Raw genomic sequence first — 20737 nt, 5'->3', positions numbered from 1 at the left:
TCACTAAGTGTCCATCCCTTCATCCAGGACACTCTCTGAGGCTCCATTTTTTGCTCCCTCCACCAGCTCAACCCTTAGGCCTCACTCTGGACCCTCAAGAACGCCTGTAAATCTTGGTCCTCATTTATGAGCGCTGCCAGAATGTCACTTTTTGGATGTTTCAGTGGTGCAATGTGCCAGTGGCATATTTATAAGGCCACGTAAAGCTACACTACGTGGCTTTAAATGGCCTTATAAATATGTGCCGCAGAAAACTGCATGAACGGATCCTTCCATGGGTGTTGCTGGGGGAGTTCCCAGCAACATCAATAGTTTTTTGACACTGCCCCAGATTTATGAGAAATTGCAAGACTGAGGCAGCGCCAAAAACGTACGCCTCCCCAGGGGAGGCGTAGGGGAGGCACAACGAGGAGTAATATCTTTATTTCTCCTCGTTTTTCCTCTATGTGTGCTGCATTCTGAAGCACACTTATTATTGTTTCTGTGCAGGAAGGTTTCCCTTTCTGCACAAAAATATTCATACACGCAACGCTGGCACTCTTCAAGAGTGCCTGCGCTGGCGCACGACAGCCCATTGTGCACTGGCGCAAGAGAAAAGGACGGGAATGCGCCGTATCTAATAGATACGGCGCATTAAAGAATGCGCCGTAGGTAACAGATACGGTGCATTCCCGCCCTTTTCTTTTGCCGTAGGGCAGCAAAGCAGCAAGGCCTGCAGCCCTGCCGCACGGCAAAAAACACCCATAAAGGAGCCCCCTTGTATTTTCCAGCCTCTCCTTTGCCAACCTTCCCCAGGCTGTGCACCAAACCCAGCATTCTTCAGGCAGATCACGCCGTACCCCAGAATTCCCCCACCTTTACCCACTTACCTTCCCCTGGCTAGCGGTACTATACCCAGGCATTCCACGGCTTTAGCTAATGGCTGTCAGTCTCCTGTTGGGTGGTCCCCCTGTAGCCATGCATCTACCGAGCACCCGGTGCACGCCAACATCTCACAGGCTGTGTACATTGTTCCCCAACATTCCTGTGGATAGCCATGCTATATCCCAAAATGCAACTGGCTTTAAACAATGGTACCCCAACATTCCCTGCCCTATGCACATTGGCCCCAAATATTTCCCCAACTGGTCCAGAACCTCGAACAGAATATTCTCCTTCCCTACGCAAGTGGCGCCCCAGTATTTGGCTCCTGTGCCTACTGAACCCCAACATTCTCCAGATCGTGCATACTGCCCCCCCCCCTTCCCAGTGAGATGCTAGTAGGCCTGCACACAGTACTTTCCTCCTCAGGGCATAAAATGAATACTGCTTTTAATGAGTCACGAATACTCACAAAGAGGCATAGAGTCTTGAAATATTTGTTTCTTGGAGCCCCTAAACCACAATGAATTGACAGGCTAATCTATGGCTATTTTTTCCACCACATATAATCTGAAAGTCATGAGAAACCACATCAGATACATGTGCGAAACATTTGTCGTTTTCACGGTCCATAACAGAAGCAGGCTGATGTTTGGAAGATAAATATGGCTGCACTCTACCCCAGGAATAAATAATAAAGACAACTAAAGTGCTGAAAAATAAAGACACATTGAAGTAAAAATGTAAACAGTGAGTGTCTATGTTTTTCCAGGGACTGCCTCTTTTGCTCTCTCTTGAGTCCAATCAGAAGTAAATATAAGATATGAGACTAAATATTAACCACACAAAAGTGCTGACTCGTCCTACAATGTTCCCCTCTCGTCATCACAAGTTGTTCTCTCGCGAGCAACTCCGTGATCCACCTGTTGTGAGAAATTGTTTTCTGATTGAGGCGGGTGGTATCCCGTCTCAAGCAACAACCACAATCCTTGTCAGGCTGCCCCACAAAAAACACTAAATGAGCCTTTGCTTAGCCCTCTGGAAGCTTGGCACAAAGCAGCCAGGCTTAACTTCCAAGCACTATGTTAAGCATTTATGCAGCACACAAAGAGTAATACAATAAACACACAACACAAAAGAAATCGCACAACAATTTACATAAATACAGTAAAAAGTAACAAATAAAATATTATCTAACTGACAAAAATCCAACCAATACAACTGAAGATATGTAATTTCAAATGTTCAAGTAAAAATAGTGCCACAAAGCAGAAAGTGGTAACTACGGGCAGCGGGCTGAGCTAGACCGGGACAAAGTCACAGGTTTAGGCCGACCGCGTTGGAGTGCAGGCTGCATACAGAGACCAGGTTAGTCCTGATGAATACGTTACCTTCTCAAAGTTCGGCACGCAGAGTTCAAAACTTTGGGATTTCACAGGAGGAGCTCAACTGATGCCAGCCAACGGCCCAGGACCTGGGGAGGCACCTCTTGGGGGTCAGGAACTCACTCCAGCAGAGGCCAGCAGGGCTCAGGCATGTCCAGTTGCGTGCAGGTTCAGGCAGGTTCAGTTGCAGTAGGTCAGCTGGGCAGTTACAAGGAGGCCTCTGGAGCTTGTTGTACTCCTGCAGTTAAGAACAGGAGGTCAGCAAACTCACCTTTGGAGTCACTCTGGTATTCCTGGGGTCAAGTTGATGGTCCTTTTTCCTTCAAGCAGAAAAGCAGGCCTCATGCATCGGAGCAGGACTCTAAAGAAAGGGCAGGACTCAAGCAGCAAAGGTAGTCATCTGAAAAACAAGGCAAACCTCAAGAAGCGGGCAGTCCTCTGGTAGCAGCAAGGATGTCCTCTGAAGGAAAAGGTAGATTTACAGCAGCAAGGGTAGTCCTCTGAAGAACAAGGCAAGCCTCAAGAAGCGGGAGGTCCTCTCGTAACAGCAACGCTGTCCTCTGAAGGAAAAGGTAGATTTACAGCAGCAAGGGTAGTCCTCTGAAGAACAAGGCAAGCCTCAAGAAGCGGGAGGTCCTCTGGTAACAACAACGCTGTCCTCCGAAGGAATATTTAGGATTCAAGCAGCAGGGCAATCCTCTGAAGAACAAGACCACAGGCCTCAAGCAGCAGGGCAGCCCTCTAGTAGCAGCAGGGCAGTCCTGAGAGACAACGCAGGCCTCAAGCAGCAGGGCAGTCCTATGAGAAACAAGGCAATCCTCATACAGCAGCCCTTATTTAGTCTTCCACAGGTCTAGGAGTGTACTGAAGAGTTAGTCTGAGGGTCCACTATTTATGCTGACGCCAGCTTTAAAGTGGAAGAAACGTATGGAGTTCCAGTAGTGGAACATGAATTGAAGGAGTTTTTCACTGACAGGCCATGTAACACTTAAAAGTACATGCCCGACTTTTTAAATACAATGCACACTGCCCTATGGGCTGTTTAGGGCCTACCCTAGGGGTGACACATGATTTAAAAAGGGAAGTTTGGGCTGGCAAAATATTTTTTTGCCAGGTTGAATTGGCAGTTTAAAACTGCACCACAGGCTGCAATGGCAGGCCACATACATGTTTTAAAGAGCAACTTAAATGGGTGGCACAATAAGTCCCTCTAGCAGCATTTCATTTATAGGCCTTGGGTACCCTTAGTACACTGTACTAGGGATTTATAAGCAGATTAAATATGTCAGCTGTGTATAAGTCATGTTTTAAGGAGTAAGCACAGGCACTTTAGTACTGGTTAGAGTGCTGGTTAACAGAGGTAAAGTGCACAGAGTCCTAAAAGCCAACAAAACTAGATTCAGAAAGCAGGAGGCGTGAGTGCAAAACATTTGGGAGTGACCCTGCAGAGAGGGTCTACCCTCATAGCGATGGAAGGCCATCGCCTTCACCAAGTCCACCACCTATCATTCCTCCGAAATGCAGAAATGAACAATGTGCTAATGTGGACTACCCCTGTGCAAGGGTTCTAGCCAATAGGTAGGTAGCCAACGGTCCTGCTGGTCTAAGAAACACAATGAAATGACTCAGTGGAGATGTACACACTAGAAATCCCATAAATGCTCACGTAGACCTGCAACAACATTGGTACTGCGGCTGACCGCTAAGTGTGGCATCCTTCCAATGACCCGACCTTCCATCCTATGAAGATAACCTTCTATGAGGACACTTGATGCTGTCTCATCGACCCGTTAACAGAACATATTACATCCTCACTTGTATGTACGAGGGGGACTGACCTTGGGCATCATGATGAAGCGGGGAGGTATCAGGGTGCGTGTGGTCTCTGCCACTTCAGTCTTCCGCGCAGTCACGGTCACAAGCTCCACTTCAGAGACCACGTCCACCTCAGACCAGTGGAAGATTTCCTGCTCCGAGTCAACCAGGCTGCCCTGAAATCAGAAGTCAGGCACAAAATAAAACATGAAAAGAGGGACAGGAAGGAGGGACAGGAAGACAGGAAGAAATGGAGGGTGGAAGGAAGACAAGACACAGTTACAACAGTATCCCTCATCAAGCGAGGCAAGAAAAAACAACACTCCTGTTAGAACCCCTTTCAGCTAGAGTTATGGGTCCAACCGAGGTGGTTGATGTCCAAGGGCCTGCCTACTCTGGGCTTTGGGCAACTTGGCCAAGGGCCGCTTCAGCACTTGGCTCTCAGTGGTAGTGAAAGTTGAGCAGGCCGAGGCTTCTTGGGGAAGAGTTAGATGTAAGGAGTACGCACGCGCACAACAAACATTCAGAAACCTCAAGAAGGAAATGTCCAGTACTCACTTTTTTAAGAAGTAGTATTTATAAACAGACACAAAGTGAAAAACACACTAACTGATAAAACGCTCTTCATGAGGTTTGCATTCTGGCACTCTTTACGAAGGCACCAGCGTCTCGCTTTTCAAGCTATGGACCGGGGTTATTCCCCGATTATGTGAGGCAACATCCAGGCTAGGCCCCACTAGAGCATACGAGTCTTACTCTTAGATGTCTCACTATGGCTATTCCAATCTAAGTGGCCCAGCGCCTTTGGGGCTTGTGTCAGAGCGGGTTCGCCTCAGGTCTCTGTGAATCGATGTTCAGGTTTACCCGCTCCGCCGGGGATGAGACAGAAGGCTCAGGAGCATTCAAGGGTCCTGGGTGGCGCCTGACTGTGACTTCATGCCAACGATGAGCGGTAGCCTCATGCACCTCCATGGTGCCCCCCCATTGTCACAGGAAATATCTCTGTCCTCCAATGCCAGACCTGGGGTTCTACTTGAGTTCGATGACGAGGTATTGGCTCTGAGTTCACAGTTGCACACCGTTGACGGCAGCGTGTCTCTGCTTTCTCTGCAGCCCCCCACCTGGTATACGTGAGTCGCATTCCGTGCACTCAAGGTGGCATTCTTCTTCAGGTCACAACACAGCACGGGGCAACAGCCCTCTTTTCACCACAGCACTACACCAGGGCAACAGCTCATAAGCTTCATCGAGGCCCCCACCTGACATATGGGGGTCACGTCTATGCACATCCCTCTTCGAGTTACAACCCTGCAAAAGGGCGAAGGCCCTTTCTTCGCCAAAATGCTCCACCAGGGCGATGGCCTTTAAGCCCTTAAGCTTCACTGTGGCCCCCACCTGCCATTTCGGTGGTCGCAATAAACGGCCACGGATGGACGGGCCAGCCCGATTGGTGTGGTAGTTCAATCCCCACTGCGTATTTAGGGGATCGTCAAAGTACACAAAGGTGGCCAACTCGATTGGTGCACTGATTTTGACGGACCAGAATCTCACAGTCCGCTTCCTGGGATCCACTCAGCAGGATCTCCACTGGACTTTGCTCCCTCCAGGCTGTCTCCTTCTGACAGAGCCCACTGGTCTTCAGTCAGACAGAAGTTGGTGCTCCAGGGCTAGTGTTCTTGATTCGCCTGGGTGATGTCCCCTCACCGAGCATGGGAGGTTGTGAGACTCTTATTCCCCAGTCCAGATCACAACAGGCAGAAGTTTTGCTGACCTTCACCACGCTGACGTACAGATTCAGTTTCACAATTGGCAAGTCTCAAGCTTGTCCTTTTTAGGTCTCGCCTGACCCAGCGCATGCGCTACTCTGGCGAGACTTTTTGTGAGGGCTCAAAAAAGTGCTACCCCTGTAGCCTAGAGCTACAGTGCATGTGTGCGGGCGCGCGCGCCTCACTTTCGCGGCTGCTTTGATGTTTGATCACGATCACTTTCACTTTCATGGCCGCACGGCTGCTGTGATGTTCTCCATGAGCCAGTTTTTTTTATCCTGGTTATTATTACTTCTATGTAGTAATGGTGGCACCCGTGCGCCGCCATTACTACAGAGCAGTAATAAACAGAAACTAGCATTGACATAGCCAATAGGTCTCGCTTTTGGGTCCTTATAAGTATTTAGTTATGCAACTGTTGCATGGCTATACACTTATAAGGTCCCAAAAGCGAGACCTATTGGCTATGCCAATGCTTGTTATAATCCTTTTCCAGACACAAATGTGATTTAGCATTTCTGTCTTTGAAGTCTATGTTTTGGGGGTGCACACTTTGAAGTGCCCGTTCCTCTGTCTTTCTTTTCCTCAGAGAGAGGTCTATCACAGCAGGATTGTCTCCTGTTGGGATGGCAAAGTCCTCACCATGGCAAGAGATGTGCGCCCCTGCACTTAGTGCCCAACTGTTCTGTTGTCTGGATCCCTAATGCTGATTTTTTGTAAACACAGATCATGCGTGTGCGCCATGACATAGGCTGGTCTCATGGACTGCGGTCTTGTTTGACCGGATTGGGCGCCTAATACTCTACCCTCATAGCGATGGAAGGCCATCGCCTTCACCAAGAGTTAGGCAGCATGAGCGCAGTGGCGCAGCATATCGTGTAGTGATTAGCATGAGTGAACAGGACCTTTTTACCTTTTGTCACTGGAGTGAGTCCTACAGGCTCACTCACCTTTTCAAAGTTCCAATGCTGTCTGCTTACCTCACCCGAGTGCTGCATAGTGTAGGAATAGTGACTCTGGGCTGGATGTATGTCTGCCTGGAGACGGTACAGTACATGAGTGGTAGGTACATGCACTGTGCGCATGTATCCTTGATAGGAATACATTACATGAGCAATGTAGTGCTAAGCAGTGCGTGCTCAGGGAGAGCATGTGCTGGGTGTATGGTCCTTGCGTAAAGTGCAATAAATGAAGGGTGAAGAGCTGGGCAGCGTGCACATAGTGACTGTGTGTGTGCTGGAGGTGTGGATGTTTGCAAATAGCACACCATGACACAATACAGAAAGGCTACAGTATTGAGTAGTGAGCGCAGACTGCGTGAATGTGCTGAATGCATGTGTACATGCGAGGGTTCAATGCATGGAGGCATTAGTGCTGAACAGAAAGTGTGATATGAATGTACACTGAGTGAGCGTGCCTGTGAGGGTACATTATATGGAGGACCCTGGGTTGCATTTTGGGAAGCCCCGGGTTGCCCGGTGAAGACTAGGAGGTGAAGAAACACCCTAGGCAGATTTGCACATAGTTACGTTCCTGTGAGCTGGGTGGGAACACACACTGGAGGAGGGAAGGAAGGAACCCTCACTTTACATCTCAAAAGACTGGTCTTTGATCCAGTTGCAGATCACAAAGAAGGGGCCTGGACACATCTCAGGAAGGGAGATGGAGCTGATAAGAGAATCATAATGAGATATCGCTACGATTGACCTTTAGGTGTGAACTCTGGTCACTTCCATGAATTGTGTTGTCTTCAGGAGCCGTCCCACCTGTGGCAGGTCTCCTGAATGAAGGAAAATGAAAAGGAGAAGAGCCCACTTCAAATGAAGCAGAACCACAACTTAAAACTCAGACCCTAAATCACATCTGGTGTCTGGAAAAGGATTCTAAGATGGGGGGTGTGAGTCCCTGTTAGACGGTGACCTCAGAGGAGCCCGGAAGGGGGTCCTGACTACCCTGAGTCCCACCCGTGTAGTATCGTAGCCGGGCACTGGCGGGAGATTCCCCAGGGGGAGGAATCTCGCAACTAGGATCGTACTTCTGGCGCCACACGACACAGAGTGACCACACTGGGTATTCTCAGAAAACAAGCTTTATCAAATAGGTATCACTGCAAATATGTACAAGGTGAGCACGGGCTCAAGAGTCTCGGAAAGGTAGGGGGTAGCGGGACAGTCTCTGGTAACGGTTCAAAGTAGGGACGTATCCGGCGCACAGCTCACAATCCTCGAGCTGGGGGATACGTGGTCGGAGTCGGGGTCCGGCGGGACCGTGAGAGTCTGGGGGAGCCGCGAGTCACTCAGCGGGCTCAGGTGCAGGTTCGGAGGTCTTACGATCTTCAAGGAGCCGCGAGTCACTCAGCAGGGCTCAGGTACAAGTTCGGAGGTCTTACGATCTTCAGGGAGCCGCGAGTCACTCAGCAGGGCTCAGGTACAAGTTCGGAGGTCTTACGATCTTCAGGGAGCCGCGAGTCACTCAGCAGGGCTCAGGTACAAGTTCGGAGGTCTTACGATCTTCAGGGGGCCGCGAGTCACTCAGCAGGGCTCAGGTACAAGTTCGGAGGTCTTACGATCTTCAGGGAGCCGCGAGTCACTCAGCAGGGCTCAGGTGGGTTCAAGTTCCAGGAGCCGCGACCGCGTCGGCAGGCTCTCGTTGTTCCAGCGTCGAATCTACCGGACAGTCTCAGAGCACTCCTTGTTATAGGTCGACCCCTCTTTGATGTCCGGAGTCTGTGCAGGCAGGGGTCTTGTCACCTGGGGGCCGCTTGTCGGGGTTTCCTGCTATTGTCTTTTGATCCTTTCAGGGCCGGGTCGGGAGGAGTCCCAGACACCCAGCAGGCACGGAGCCAGCCCGCAGGGAGGCCGGAGGGCCGATCGAAACCCATCGTCCCAGGGGAGTCCAGAGGTGCGATAGAAACTGCTCCTCCCTCTCTCATCCCCTGGAAGCGTGATGTCCTCCAGCCGGAGTGGCGCCTCGAGGCCCGGGTCGCGCTGGGGCCGGGCGGCCATCTTGTTGCATGGAGTGGGCACGCGGGCCCGGGGTGGCCGAAAGGAGAGAGGCCATGGACGGGGATGTCCGGGGTTGGTGCGGGTGTCCTGGTGGGAAGGGTCGGCTGGGCCGTGTGCTTGGGCTGGAGGTACCAGGTTTCGGTGGTGCGGGGGCACGGAGGGCCATTCTACGAGGCCGGGTCCAACACGCGTCCCCCCCAGCTGAAAGCCGGAGAGAACTGCCCATCACCTTGGGAGGTTCTCTTCGCTGAGGCGGAAGAACCGGGAGAGGCCGTCGGCGTTGGCGTGGTCCGTACCAGGGCGGTGTTCTACGGTGAAGTCCATTCCCTGGAGGGAGATTGACCACCGCAGTAGCTTGGGGTTTTCTCCTCGCATCTGCATGAGCCATCGCAAGGGCCGATGGTCAGTTTGGACTCTGAAATGAGTGCCGAACAGGTAGGGTCGTAGTTTTTTGAGTGCCCAGACCACGGCAAAGGCTTCGCGCTCTATGGTGCTCCACCTCTGTTCTCGGGGCAGCAGCCGCCGACTGAGGAAGGCGACGGGCTGGTCTAGGCCTTGATCATTCACTTGGGACAGGACGGCCCCAATGCCATGCTCGGAGGCATCGGTCTGGACTATGAACTCCTTGGTGTAGTCGGGAGCCTGGAGGACGGGGGCAGTGCACATGGCCTTTTTTAGAGCATCGAAAGCTTCCTGGCAGGCAGCCGTTCACTGCACCTTCTTTGGCTGTTTTTTAGACGTGAGTTCAGTGAGAGGGCCGACCAGGCTGCCATACCCCCGAATGAATCGGCGGTAGTAGCCCGTGAGTCCCAGAAAGGCTCGGACCTCCGTTTGGGTGATGGGTGGTTCCCATGCCAGGATGGCGTCGATCTTTGGCTGTAGAGGGGCGACCTGGCCACTCCCGACTTGGTGCCCCAGGTAGACTACGGATCCTTGCCCGATCTGGCACTTGCTGGCTTTTACGGTGAGGCCTGCCTGGCGCAGGGCGGTTAGCACTCTCCGGAGGTGCTGGAGGTGCTCACTCCACTCTGAACTGAAGACAGCGATGTCGTCCAGATAGGCCGCGCTGAACTGTTCTAGCCCGGCCAGGACCCTATTCACCAGTCTCTGGAAAGTGGCCGGGGCATTTTTCATCCCGAAGGGCATCACGCGGAAGCGGTAGTGCCCATCGGGGGTGGAGAAAGCAGACCGCTCCTTGGCCCCTTCGGTGAGCGCAATCTGCCAGTATCCGCAGGTGAGGTCGAAAGTGCTGAGGAACCGGGCGGCCCCTAGTCGGTCAATGAGTTCGTCGGCTCGTGGAATGGGGTGGGCATCGGCTCGGGTAATGTCATTGAGCCCCCGGTAATCCACGCAGAACCGGAGCTCGGGGGCGACACCGGGGGCCGCTGCCTTCGGAACCAGGACCACGGGGCTGGCCCAGGGACTGTCAGAGGGCTCGATCACCCCCAGGGTCAACATCTTCGAGACTTCAGCTTGAATGCAGGACCGGACCCGGTCAGGAACCCGGTAGGCTCGGTGTCTCACCGGCGGGCTGTCCCCGGTGTTCACATCGTGAACACACCAGTTGGTGACCCGGGGGGTCAGGGAGAAGAGGTCGGAAAATTGTCTGAGGAGCTGGCGGCAGTCCGCTTGTTGCTGGGCAGTGAGGGCTGGGGAGAGGTTCACTCCCTCCACGGAGCCATCCTGCTCCTTGACACACAGGAGGTCCGGGAGGGGATCCGACTCATCTTCGGCCCCGTCATCGGTGGCCAGCAGGAGGCTCAGTTCTGTCCGCACGAAGTGAGGCTTGAGGCGGTTCACGTGCAGGACCCGGAGGGGATCCCGAGGCGACTGGACGTCCACCAAGTAGGTGACTTGACTCTTCCTCTCAACCACTTTGTAGGGCCCAGTCCATCGGTCCTGGAGGGCGCCAGGCTTCACGGGGGCCATGACCCACACCTGCTGGCCCGGCTGGAACTCGACCAGAATAGCATTCTGGTCGTACCAGCGCTTCATTTCTTCTTGACTCGCCTCCAGGTTGGCCTCGGCCAGTTCTCGGAACCTCCTGGTCTGGTTCCGGAGGGCCAGGACATATTGGAACACATCTCGGGGGGTGGTCTGGGGTGCTGCCTCCCACCCTTCCTTAACCAAACTGAGGGGACCTCGGACGGGGTGTCCATAGAGTAATTCAAACGGGCTGAACCCTAAGGACTTCTGGGGGACCTCTCGGTAAACGAACAAGAGGCAGGGGAGCAGGACGTCCCACTTACGCCGGAGGGGCTCTTCTAGGCCAGCGATCATCCCTTTCAAAGTCCTATTAAACCTCTCTACTAGGCCGTTCCCTTGGGGATGGTACGGGGTGGTGAACTTATAGGACACCCCACATTGTTGCCACAGGGACGTCATATACCTTGATATAAAATTAGTGCCGCGATCGCTCACGACCTTGCGGGGGAAACCCACCCTGGAAAAGATCCCCATCAGGGCCCGGCCCACCACGGGGGCCGTAATGGTGCGTAGGGGAATAGCCTCTGGATAGCGGGTGGCGTGGTCTACTAGGACCAAGATGAAACGGTGACCTTGGGAGGTGGGGGGGTCCAGTGGCCCCACGATGTCGATTCCGACTCGTTCGAAGGGGGTACTGACGACCGGGAAGGGTTGGAGGGGAGCCTTGCGCTTCCCCCCACTCTTCCCACTGGCCTGGCACGTGGGGCAGGACTTGCAGTGTGCCTCTACCGCTGCTTTCATCTTAGGCCAATAAAAATGGGTCACGAGACGGCTGTAGGTCTTGTCCTGACCCAGGTGGCCGGCGAGGGGGACGTCGTAGGCTAAGCCCAGGAGGAAATCTCGGAAGCGGAGGGGTACCACCAGTACCCGTCCGGATCCCAGCTCCACCGACTTCTGCTCACTATACAGGATGTTATTCTCCCAATAGATTCGGTGCGTTCCGGTCTGGTCACCTGCGGCTTGGCCCTCGGCCTGGCGCCGCAGCCCGACCAGGGAAGGACAGGTGGCTTGCTCCTGGCAAAATTCTTCCCGGGTGGGCCCGCCCTCGTGGCGCCAATGGGCCAACTCGGGTAGATCCCCCAACTCGGGGACCGGGGCGGGGTCGGATGGTGCGGGTTCGTCGCTGGCGACGGACCCTTCTGATGGGGGAACGGGAGGACCCTCGGCGGGGACGGTACTGGTTTCTTCGACCGGGGTGCTCTCGACTTCTCTCCGGGGAGTGAGTCGGGCTGTCATAGATCGGGTGGTGGCACACACCCACTCGGGGAGTCCCATCATTCCTAGGTGGGCCTTGCGCTCTACGTGCTTCCAGGGAGAACTCTCCAGGTCGTTCCCTAGGAGGCAGTCGACCGGCTGGGAGGTTCTTACGGCCACCTTGAGTTTACCTATCACCCCTCCCCACTCAAATGGCACCAGGGCTACTTGACACATACTTTCCCTATTGTCTGCGGATATTACGGGGCAAAAGACATTGGGAAGGATCTGCTCCTCGGGGACTAGGTGCCTGAGGACACCGGTGATACTGGCCCCGGTGTCCCGCAGGGCCTCTACCTGGTGGCCATTGATCTTGACGAGCTGCCCATATTTCTGTGTGTTGGAGGGTAGGAGGCTACCAGGGATCATTTCCCTATCTCCCAGGGATACTAGGGCCATCGCGGCGGGTTCCCACTCATCGGCTTCCTCAACCTCCTCCCCCAGGGCTACGTTGGCTATCTGTCTCGCAGGGGGGACTTGGGTGGCCATGGGACACTCTGGGTCATTGGCGTAGTGCCCGGGTTTCTGGCAACGGAAGCATGTGACGGTCACCCGGTGTCCCCGTCTCCCCGGGGGCCCGGTCACTGGTGGGGGGGGCGCCGGGAAAGGTGGAGGTGGTGTCTTCGGGGGGCTAGGCTGGGACTCTCTCGGCCCTCCCTGGTTCTCTCCCCCTCTCTGGCGGGGTGGTCCCTGACTGGTTCGGGGGTACTCTCCTACCATGCCCCGGGAGACCCGGGTGTTGGTCCAGCGGTCGGCCTCCACAGCCAGCTTCCGGGGATCTGTGAGCTTGCTATCCAGCAGATGTTGACGTAGCTCTATGAAGCAGTTCGCAGCCAGATGTTCCCATAACATGAGATCAGTGAGTTCGGCAAGGGTGGTGACTTTGCTGCCCTTGACCCACCCATCGAAGGCCCTACTAAAAAAGTTTACATACTCCACCCAGGTGGTGCCCGGGATCTTCCTGCAGTCCCGGAACCGTTGGCGGTACATTTCTGGGGTGAGGCCGTATCTTGTGAGGAGAGCCTCTTTCATGTGGCTGTAGGAGGTCTGCAGGGAGAGGGGTAGGTCGAGCAGGGTGTCCCTTCCTTCGCTCAGAAACCGCCCCCACAACCCCGCCCCCCAATCCTTCTGTGGGATCCGATGGGAGGTCATGGCGACCTCGTAGGCCCGAAACCATTGCTGAATGTCATCGTTTTTATAATATTCCTTGACCACATCCTTGGGGATGTGGACCTTCTGTTCCGCTGGGGGGGCCGTCTCTCGGTTTCCCGAGGGCCTCCCGTCCTCATTTCGGGCCTTGAGCTCGAGTTCCTTTAAGCTGCGTTTGTGCTCCAGTTGGAGCTTCCTTCCTTCGTGCTCCCGTTGGAGCTTCTTTTCTTCCAGTTCGCCCTGTACGCGCATTTGCTCTACCGCTAGCTTTTTCTCTGCTAACTTCAATTCGCCCTCGATTTTGAGTTTGGCTAACTCGAGTTCATGACTGCGGCTTCTCTCTCTGTCCGCGAGTTCTTCCGGGGATAGGCCCCCGTCTGGTACGATGCCTCGCACCTGATTGTCGCTGCTTTCACTTGGAGGGGGTTCGGCTTCGTCGGGGCGCTCCCCCGTGCCTTCCGGGCGGGAGGCCCCGGTCTCCACCCAAGTTTTCAGTGCTTTCTGCAAGTCTTCCTTAGTGTTGAGGCCAGTGGTAGCGATTTTAAGTTCTTTGCAAAATTGCTTTAGCTCTTTGTGTGTGTATTCTTCTAGATGCTCCACCTGGAACACTCTGTTGGCGTTGGTTTCTGCGGAGCTCATGGCGCTTCCTTCTGCCATCTTTGTTGGTCGTGCGTCCGTTGTTCACTGTACGATCTCTAGGTGATGGGCCCGAATCCCGTCGCTTGCCACCAATGTTAGACGGTGACCTCAGAGGAGCCCGGAAGGGGGTCCTGACTACCCTGAGTCCCACCCGTGTAGTATCGTAGCCGGGCACTGGCGGGAGATTCCCCAGGGGGAGGAATCTCGCAACTAGGATCGTACTTCTGGCGCCACATGACACAGAGTGACCACACTGGGTATTGTTAGACGGCGACCTCAGAGGAGCCCGGAAAGGGGTCCTGACTACCCTGAGACCCACCCTCAAAGTATCGTAGCCGGGCACTGGCGGGAGATTCCCCAGGGGGAGGACTCTCGCAACTAGGATCGTACTTCTGGCACCACACGACACAGAGGGACCACACTGGGTATTCTCAGAACAAGCTTTATCAAACAGGTATCACCGCAAATATGTACAAGGTGAGCACGGGCTCAAGAGTCTCGGAAAGGTAGGGGGTAGCGGGACTGTCTCTGGTAACGGTTCAAAGGAGGGACGTACCCGGCGCACAGCTCACAATCCTCGAGCTGGGGGGTAGGCTGGTTGTCGTGGGGTCCGGCGGGACCGGTGGAGTCTGTGGAAGCCGCGAGTCACTCAGCGGGCTCAGGTACAAGTTCGGAGGTCTTACGATCTTCAGGGAGCCGCGAGTCACTCAGCAGGGCTCAGGTACAAGTTCGGAGGTCTTACGATCTTCAGGGAGCCGCGAGTCACTCAGCAGGGCTCAGGTACAAGTTCGGAGGTCTTACGATCTTCAGGGAGCCGCGAGTCACTCAGCAGGGCTCAGGTACAAGTTCGGAGGTCTTACGATCTTCAGGGAGCCGCGAGTCACTCAGCAGGGCTCAGGTGAGTTCCAGTTCCAGGAGCCGCGACCACGTCAGCAGGCTCTCGTTGTTCCAGCGTCGAATCTGCCGGACAGCCCCAGAGCACCCCTTGTTATAGTTCGACCCCTCTTTGATGTCCGGAGTCTGTGCAGGCAGGGGTCTTGTCACCTGGGGGTCGCTTGTCGGGATTTCCTGCTATAGTCTTTTGATTCTTTCAGGGCCGGGTCGGGAGGAGTCCCAGACACCCAGCAGGCGTGGAGCCAGCCCTCAGGGAGGCCGGAGGGCCGATCGAAACCCATCGTCCCGGGGGAGTTCAGAGGTGCGATAGAAACTGCTCCTCCCTCTCTCATCCCCTGGAAGCGGGATGTCCTCCAGCCGGAGTGGCGCCTCTATGCCCGGGTCGCGCTGGGGCCGGGCGGCCATCTTGGTGCATGAAGTGGGCACGCGGGCCCGGGGTGGCCGAAAGGGGAGAGGCCAGGGACGGGGATGTCCGGGTCGGTGCGTGTGTCCTGGTGGGGAGGTTCGGCTGGGCCGGGGGCTTGGGCTGTATGTACCAGGTTTCGGTGGTGCGGGGGCACGGAGGGCCATTCTACGAGGCCGGGTCCAACACGCGTCCCCCCCAGCTGAAAGCCAGAGAGAACTGCCCATCAGCTTGGGGGGTTCTCTTCGCTGAGGCGGAAGAACCGGGAGAGGCCGTCAGCATTGGCGTGGTCCGTACCAGGGCGGTGTTCCACGGTGAAATCCATCCCCTGGAGGGAGATTGACCACCGCAGTAGCTTGGGGTTTTCTCCTCGCATCTGCATGAGCCAACGTAAGGGCCGATGGTCAGTTTGGACTCTGAAATGGGTGCCAAACAGGTAGGGTCGTAGCTTTTTGAGTGCCCAGACCACGGCAAAGGCTTCGCGCTCTATGGTGCTCCATCTTTGTTCTCGGGGCAACAGCCGCCGACTGAGGAAGGCGACGGGCTGGTCTAGGCCTTGGTCATTTACTTGGGACAGGACGGCCCCAATGCCATGCTCGGAGGCATCGGTTTGGACTATGAACTCCTTGGCGTAGTCGGGAGCCTGGAGGACGGGGGCAGTACACATGGCCCTTTTTATGGCATCGAAAGCTTCCTGGCAGGCAGCCGTCCACTGCACTTTCTTTGGCTGTTTTTTAGACGTGAGTTCTGTGAGAGGGCCGACAAGGCTGCCATACCCCCGAATGAATCTTCGGTAGTAGCCCGTGAGTCCCAGAAAGGCTCGGACCTCCGTCTGGGTGATGGGTGGTTCCCAGGCCAGGATGGCGTCGATCTTTGGCTGTAGCGGGGCGACCTGGCCACTCCCGACCTGGTGCCCCAAGTAGACCACGGATCCTTGCCCGATCTGGCACTTGCTGGCTTTTACTGTGAGGCCTGCCTGGCGCAGGGCGATTAGCACCCTTCGGAGGTGCTGGAGGTGCTCACTCCACTCTGAACTGAAGACAGCGATGTCGTCCAGGTATGCCGCGCTGAACTGTTCTAGCCCGGCCAGGACTCTATTCACCAGTCGCTGGAAAGTGGCCGGGGCATTTTTCATCCCGAAGGGCATTACGCGGAAGCGGTAGTGCCCATCGGGGGTGGAGAAAGCGGACCGCTCTTTGGCCCCTTCGGTGAGCGCAATCTGCCAGTATCCGCAGGTGAGGTCGAATGTGCTGAGGAACCGGGCTGCCCCTAGTCGGTCAATGAGTTCGTCGGCTCGTGGAATGGGGTGGGCATCGGCTCGGGTAACGACATTGAGCCCCCGGTAGTCCACGCAGAACCGGAGCTCGGGGGCGACACCGGGGGCCGCTGCCTTCGGGACCAGGACCACGGGGCTGGCCCAGGGACTGTCAGAGGGCTCGATCACCCCCAGGGTCAACATCTTCGAGACTTCCGCTTGAATGCAGGACCGGACCCGGTCAGGAACCCGGTAGGCTCGGTGTCTCACCGGCGGGCTGTCCCCGGTGTCCACATCATGAACACACCAGTTGGTGACCCGGGGGGTCAGGGAGAAGAGGTCAGAAAATTGTCTTAGGAGCTGGCGGCATTCCGCTTGTTGCTGGGCAGTGAGGGCTGGGGAGAGGTTCACTCCTTCCACGGAGCCATCCTGCTCCTTGATACACAGGAGGTCCGGGAGGGGATCCGACTCATCTTCGGCCCCGTCATCGGTGGCCAGCAGGAGGCTCAGTTCTGTCCGCTGGAAGTGAGGCTTGAGGCGGTTCACGTGCAGGACCCGGAGGGGATCCCGAGGCGACTGGACGTCCACCAAGTAGGTGACTTGGCTCTTCTTCTCGACCACTTTGTAGGGCCCAGTCCATCGGTCCTGGAGAGCGCCAGGCTTCACGGGGGCCATGACCCACACCTGCTGGCCCGGCTGGAACTCGACCAGAGTAGCATTCTGGTCGTACCAGCGCTTCATTTCTTCTTGACTCGCCTCCAGGTTGGCCTCGGCCAGTTCTCGGAACCTCCTGGTCTGGTTCCGGAGGGCCAGGACATATTGGAACACATCTCGGGGGGTGGTCTGGGGTGCTGCCTCCCACCCTTCCTTAACTAAACTGAGGGGACCTCGGACGGGGTGCCCATAGAGTAATTCAAACGGGCTGAACCCTAAGGACTTCTGGGGGACCTCCCGGTAAGCGAACAAGAGGCAGGGGAGCAGGACGTCCCACTTACGCCGGAGGGGCTCTTCTAGGCCAGCGATCATCCCTTTCAAAGTCCTATTAAACCTCTCTACTAGGCCGTTCCCTTGGGGATGGTACGGGGTGGTGAACTTATAGGACACCCCACATTGTTGCCACAGGGACGTCATATACCTGGATATAAAATTAGTGCCGCGATCGCTCACGACCTCGCGGGGGAAACCCACCCTGGAGAAGATCCCCATCAGGGCCCGGCCCACCACGGGGGCCGTAATGGTGCGTAGGGGAATAGCCTCTGGGTAGCGGGTGGCGTGGTCCACTAGGACCAAGATGAAACGGTGACCTTGGGAGGTGGGGGGGTCCAGTGGCCCCACGATGTCGATCCCGACTCGTTCGAAGGGGGTACTGATGACCGGGAAGGGTTGGAGGGGAGCCTTGCGCTTCCCCCCACTCTTCCCACTGGCTTGGCACGTGGGGCAGGACTTGCAGTGGGCCTCTACCGCTGCTTTCATCTTAGGCCAATAAAAATGGGTCACGAGACGGCTGTAGGTCTTGTCCTGACCCAGGTGACCGGCGAGGGGGACATCGTGGGCTAAGCCCAGGAGGAAATCCCGGAAGCGGAGAGGTACCACCAGTACCCGTCCGGATCCCAGCTCCACTGATTTCTGCTCACTATACAGGACGTTATTCTCCCAATAGATTCGGTGCGTTCCGGTCTGGTCACCTGCGGCTTGGCCCTCGGCCTGGCGCCGCAGCCCGACCAGGGAAGGACAGGTGGCTTGCTCCCGGCAAAATTCTTCTCGGGTGGGCCCGCCCTCGTGGCGCCAATGGGCCAACTCGGGTAGATCCCCCAACTCGGGGACCGGGGCGGGGTCGGATGGTGCGGGTTCGTCGCTGGCGACGGACCCTTCCGATGGGGGAACGGGAGGACCCTCAGCGGGGACGGTGCTGTCTACTTCGACCGGGGTGCTCTCGATTTCTCTCCGGGGAGTGAGTCGGGCTGTCATAGATCGGGTGGTGGCACACACCCACTCGGGGAGTCCCATCATTCCTAGGTGGGCCTTGCGCTCTACGTGCTTCCAGGGAGAACTCTCCAGGTCGTTCCCTAAGAGGCAGTCGACCGGCTGGGAGGTTCTTACGGCCACCTTGAGTTTACCTATCACCCCTCCCCACTCAAATGGCACCAGGGCCACCTGACACATACTTTCCCTATTGTCTGCAGATATCACGGGGCAAAAGACATTGGGGAGGATCTGCTCCTCGGGAACTAGGTGCCTGAGGACACCGGTGATACTGGCCCCGGTGTCCCACAGGGCCTCTACCTGGTGGCCATTGATCTTGACGAGCTGCCCATATTTCTGTGTGTTGGACGGTAGGAGGCTACCAGGGATCATTTCCCTATCTCCCAGGGATACTAGGGCCATCGCGGCTGGTTCCCACTCCTCGGCTTCCTCAACCTCCTCCCCTAGGGCTACGTTGGCTATCTGTCTCGCAGGGGTGACTTGGGTGGCCATGGGGCACTCTGGGTCATTGGCGTAGTGCCCGGGTTTCTGGCAGCGGAAACATGTGACGGTCACCCGGTGTCCCCGTCTCCCAGGGGGCCCTGTTACTGGTGGGGGGGGCGCCGGGAAAGGTGGAGGTGGTGTCTTCGGGGGGCTAGGCTGGGACTCCCTCGGCCCTCCCTCGTTCCCTCTCCCTCTCTGGCGGGGTGGTCCCTGACTGGTTCGGGGGTACTCTCCTACCATGCCCCGGGAGACCCGGGTGTTGGTCCAGCGGTCGGCCTCCACGGCCAGCTTCCGGGGATCTGTGAGCTTGCTATCCAGCAGATGTTGACGTAGCTCTACGAAGCAGTTCGCAGCCAGATGTTCCCATAACATGAGGTCAGTGAGTTCGGCAAGGGTGGTGACTTTGCTGCCCTTGACCCACCCATCGAAGGCCCGACTAAAAAAGTTTACATACTCCACCCAGGTGGTGCCCGGGATCTTCCTGCAGTCCCGGAACCGTTGGCGGTACATTTCTGGGGTGAGGCCGTATCTTGTGAGGAGAGCCTCTTTCATGTGGCTGTAGGAGGTCTGCAGGGAGAGGGGTAGGTCGAGCAGGGTGTCCCTTCCTTCGCTCAGAAACCGTCCCCACAACCCCGCCCCCCAGTCCTTCTGTGGAATCCGATGGGAGGTCATGGCGACCTCGTAAGCCCGAAACCATTGCTGAATGTCATCGTTTTTATAATATTCTTTGACCACATCCTTGGGGATGTGGACCTTCTGTTCCGCTGGGGGGGCCGTCTCTCGGTTCCCCGAGGGCCTCCCGTCCTCATTTCGGGCCTTGAGCTCGAGTTCCTTTAAGCTCCGTTCGTGCTCCAGTTGGAGCTTTCTTCCTTCGTGCTCCCGTTGGAGCTTCTTTTCTTCCAGTTCGCCTTGTACACGCATTTGCTCTACTGCTAGCTTCTTCTCCGCTAACTTCAATTCGCCCTCGATTTTGAGTTTGGCTAACTCGAGTTCATGACTGCGGCTTCTCTCTCTGTCCGCGAGCTCTTCCGGGGATAGGCCCCCGTCTGGTACGATGCCTCGCACCTGATTGCTACTGCTTTCACTTTGGGGGGGTTCGGCTTCGTCGGGGCGCTCCCCCGTGCCTTCCGGGCGGGAGGCCCCGGTCTCCACCCAAGTTTTCAGTGCTTTCTGCAAGTCTTCCTTAGTGTTGAGGCCAGTGGTAGCGATTTTAAGTTCTTTGCAAAATTGTTTTAGCTCTTTGTGTGTGTATTCTTCCAGATGCTCCACCTGGAACACTCTGTTGGCGTTGGTTTCTGCGGAGCTCGTGGCGCTTCCTTCTGCCATCTTTGTTGGTCGTGCGTCCGTCGTTTACTGTACGATCTCTAGGTGATGGGCCCGAATCCCGTCGCTTGCCACCAATGTTAGACGGCGACCTCAGAGGAGCCCGGAAAGGGGTCCTGACTACCCTGAGACCCACCCTCAAAGTATCGTAGCCGGGCACTGGCGGGAGATTCCCCAGGGGGAGGACTCTCGCAACTAGGATCGTACTTCTGGCACCACACGACACAGAGGGACCACACTGGGTATTCTCAGAACAAGCTTTATCAAACAGGTATCACCGCAAATATGTACAAGGTGAGCACGGGCTCAAGAGTCTCGGAAAGGTAGGGGGTAGCGGGACTGTCTCTGGTAACGGTTCAAAGGAGGGACGTACCCGGCGCACAGCTCACAATCCTCGAGCTGGGGGGTAGGCTGGTTGTCGTGGGGTCCGGCGGGACCGGTGGAGTCTGTGGAAGCCGCGAGTCACTCAGCGGGCTCAGGTACAAGTTCGGAGGTCTTACGATCTTCAGGGAGCCGCGAGTCACTCAGCAGGGCTC

General features: G+C 56.1%; 1 protein-coding gene across 4 annotated transcripts in view; it reads right to left on the bottom strand.

Moving 5' to 3' along the window:
- DLG3 (discs large MAGUK scaffold protein 3) overlaps positions 1-20737 on the bottom strand; it is a 1834707-nt gene that overhangs the window by 1498314 nt on the left and 315656 nt on the right. For all 4 annotated transcript variants that reach the window (XM_085608387.1, XM_085608388.1, XM_085608389.1 and 1 more), the window contains exon 4: positions 4085-4237. In XM_085608387.1, coding sequence (XP_085464513.1) covers positions 4085-4237 — 153 coding nt within the window. The remainder of the gene's footprint in view (positions 1-4084; positions 4238-20737) is intronic.

The sequence above is a fragment of the Triturus cristatus genome, chromosome 5_2, assembly GCF_964204655.1.
Source record: "Triturus cristatus chromosome 5_2, aTriCri1.1, whole genome shotgun sequence".
In the NCBI taxonomy this organism is placed as follows: domain Eukaryota; kingdom Metazoa; phylum Chordata; class Amphibia; order Caudata; family Salamandridae; genus Triturus; species Triturus cristatus.
This window is presented reverse-complemented; position numbering and strand designations above follow the sequence as displayed.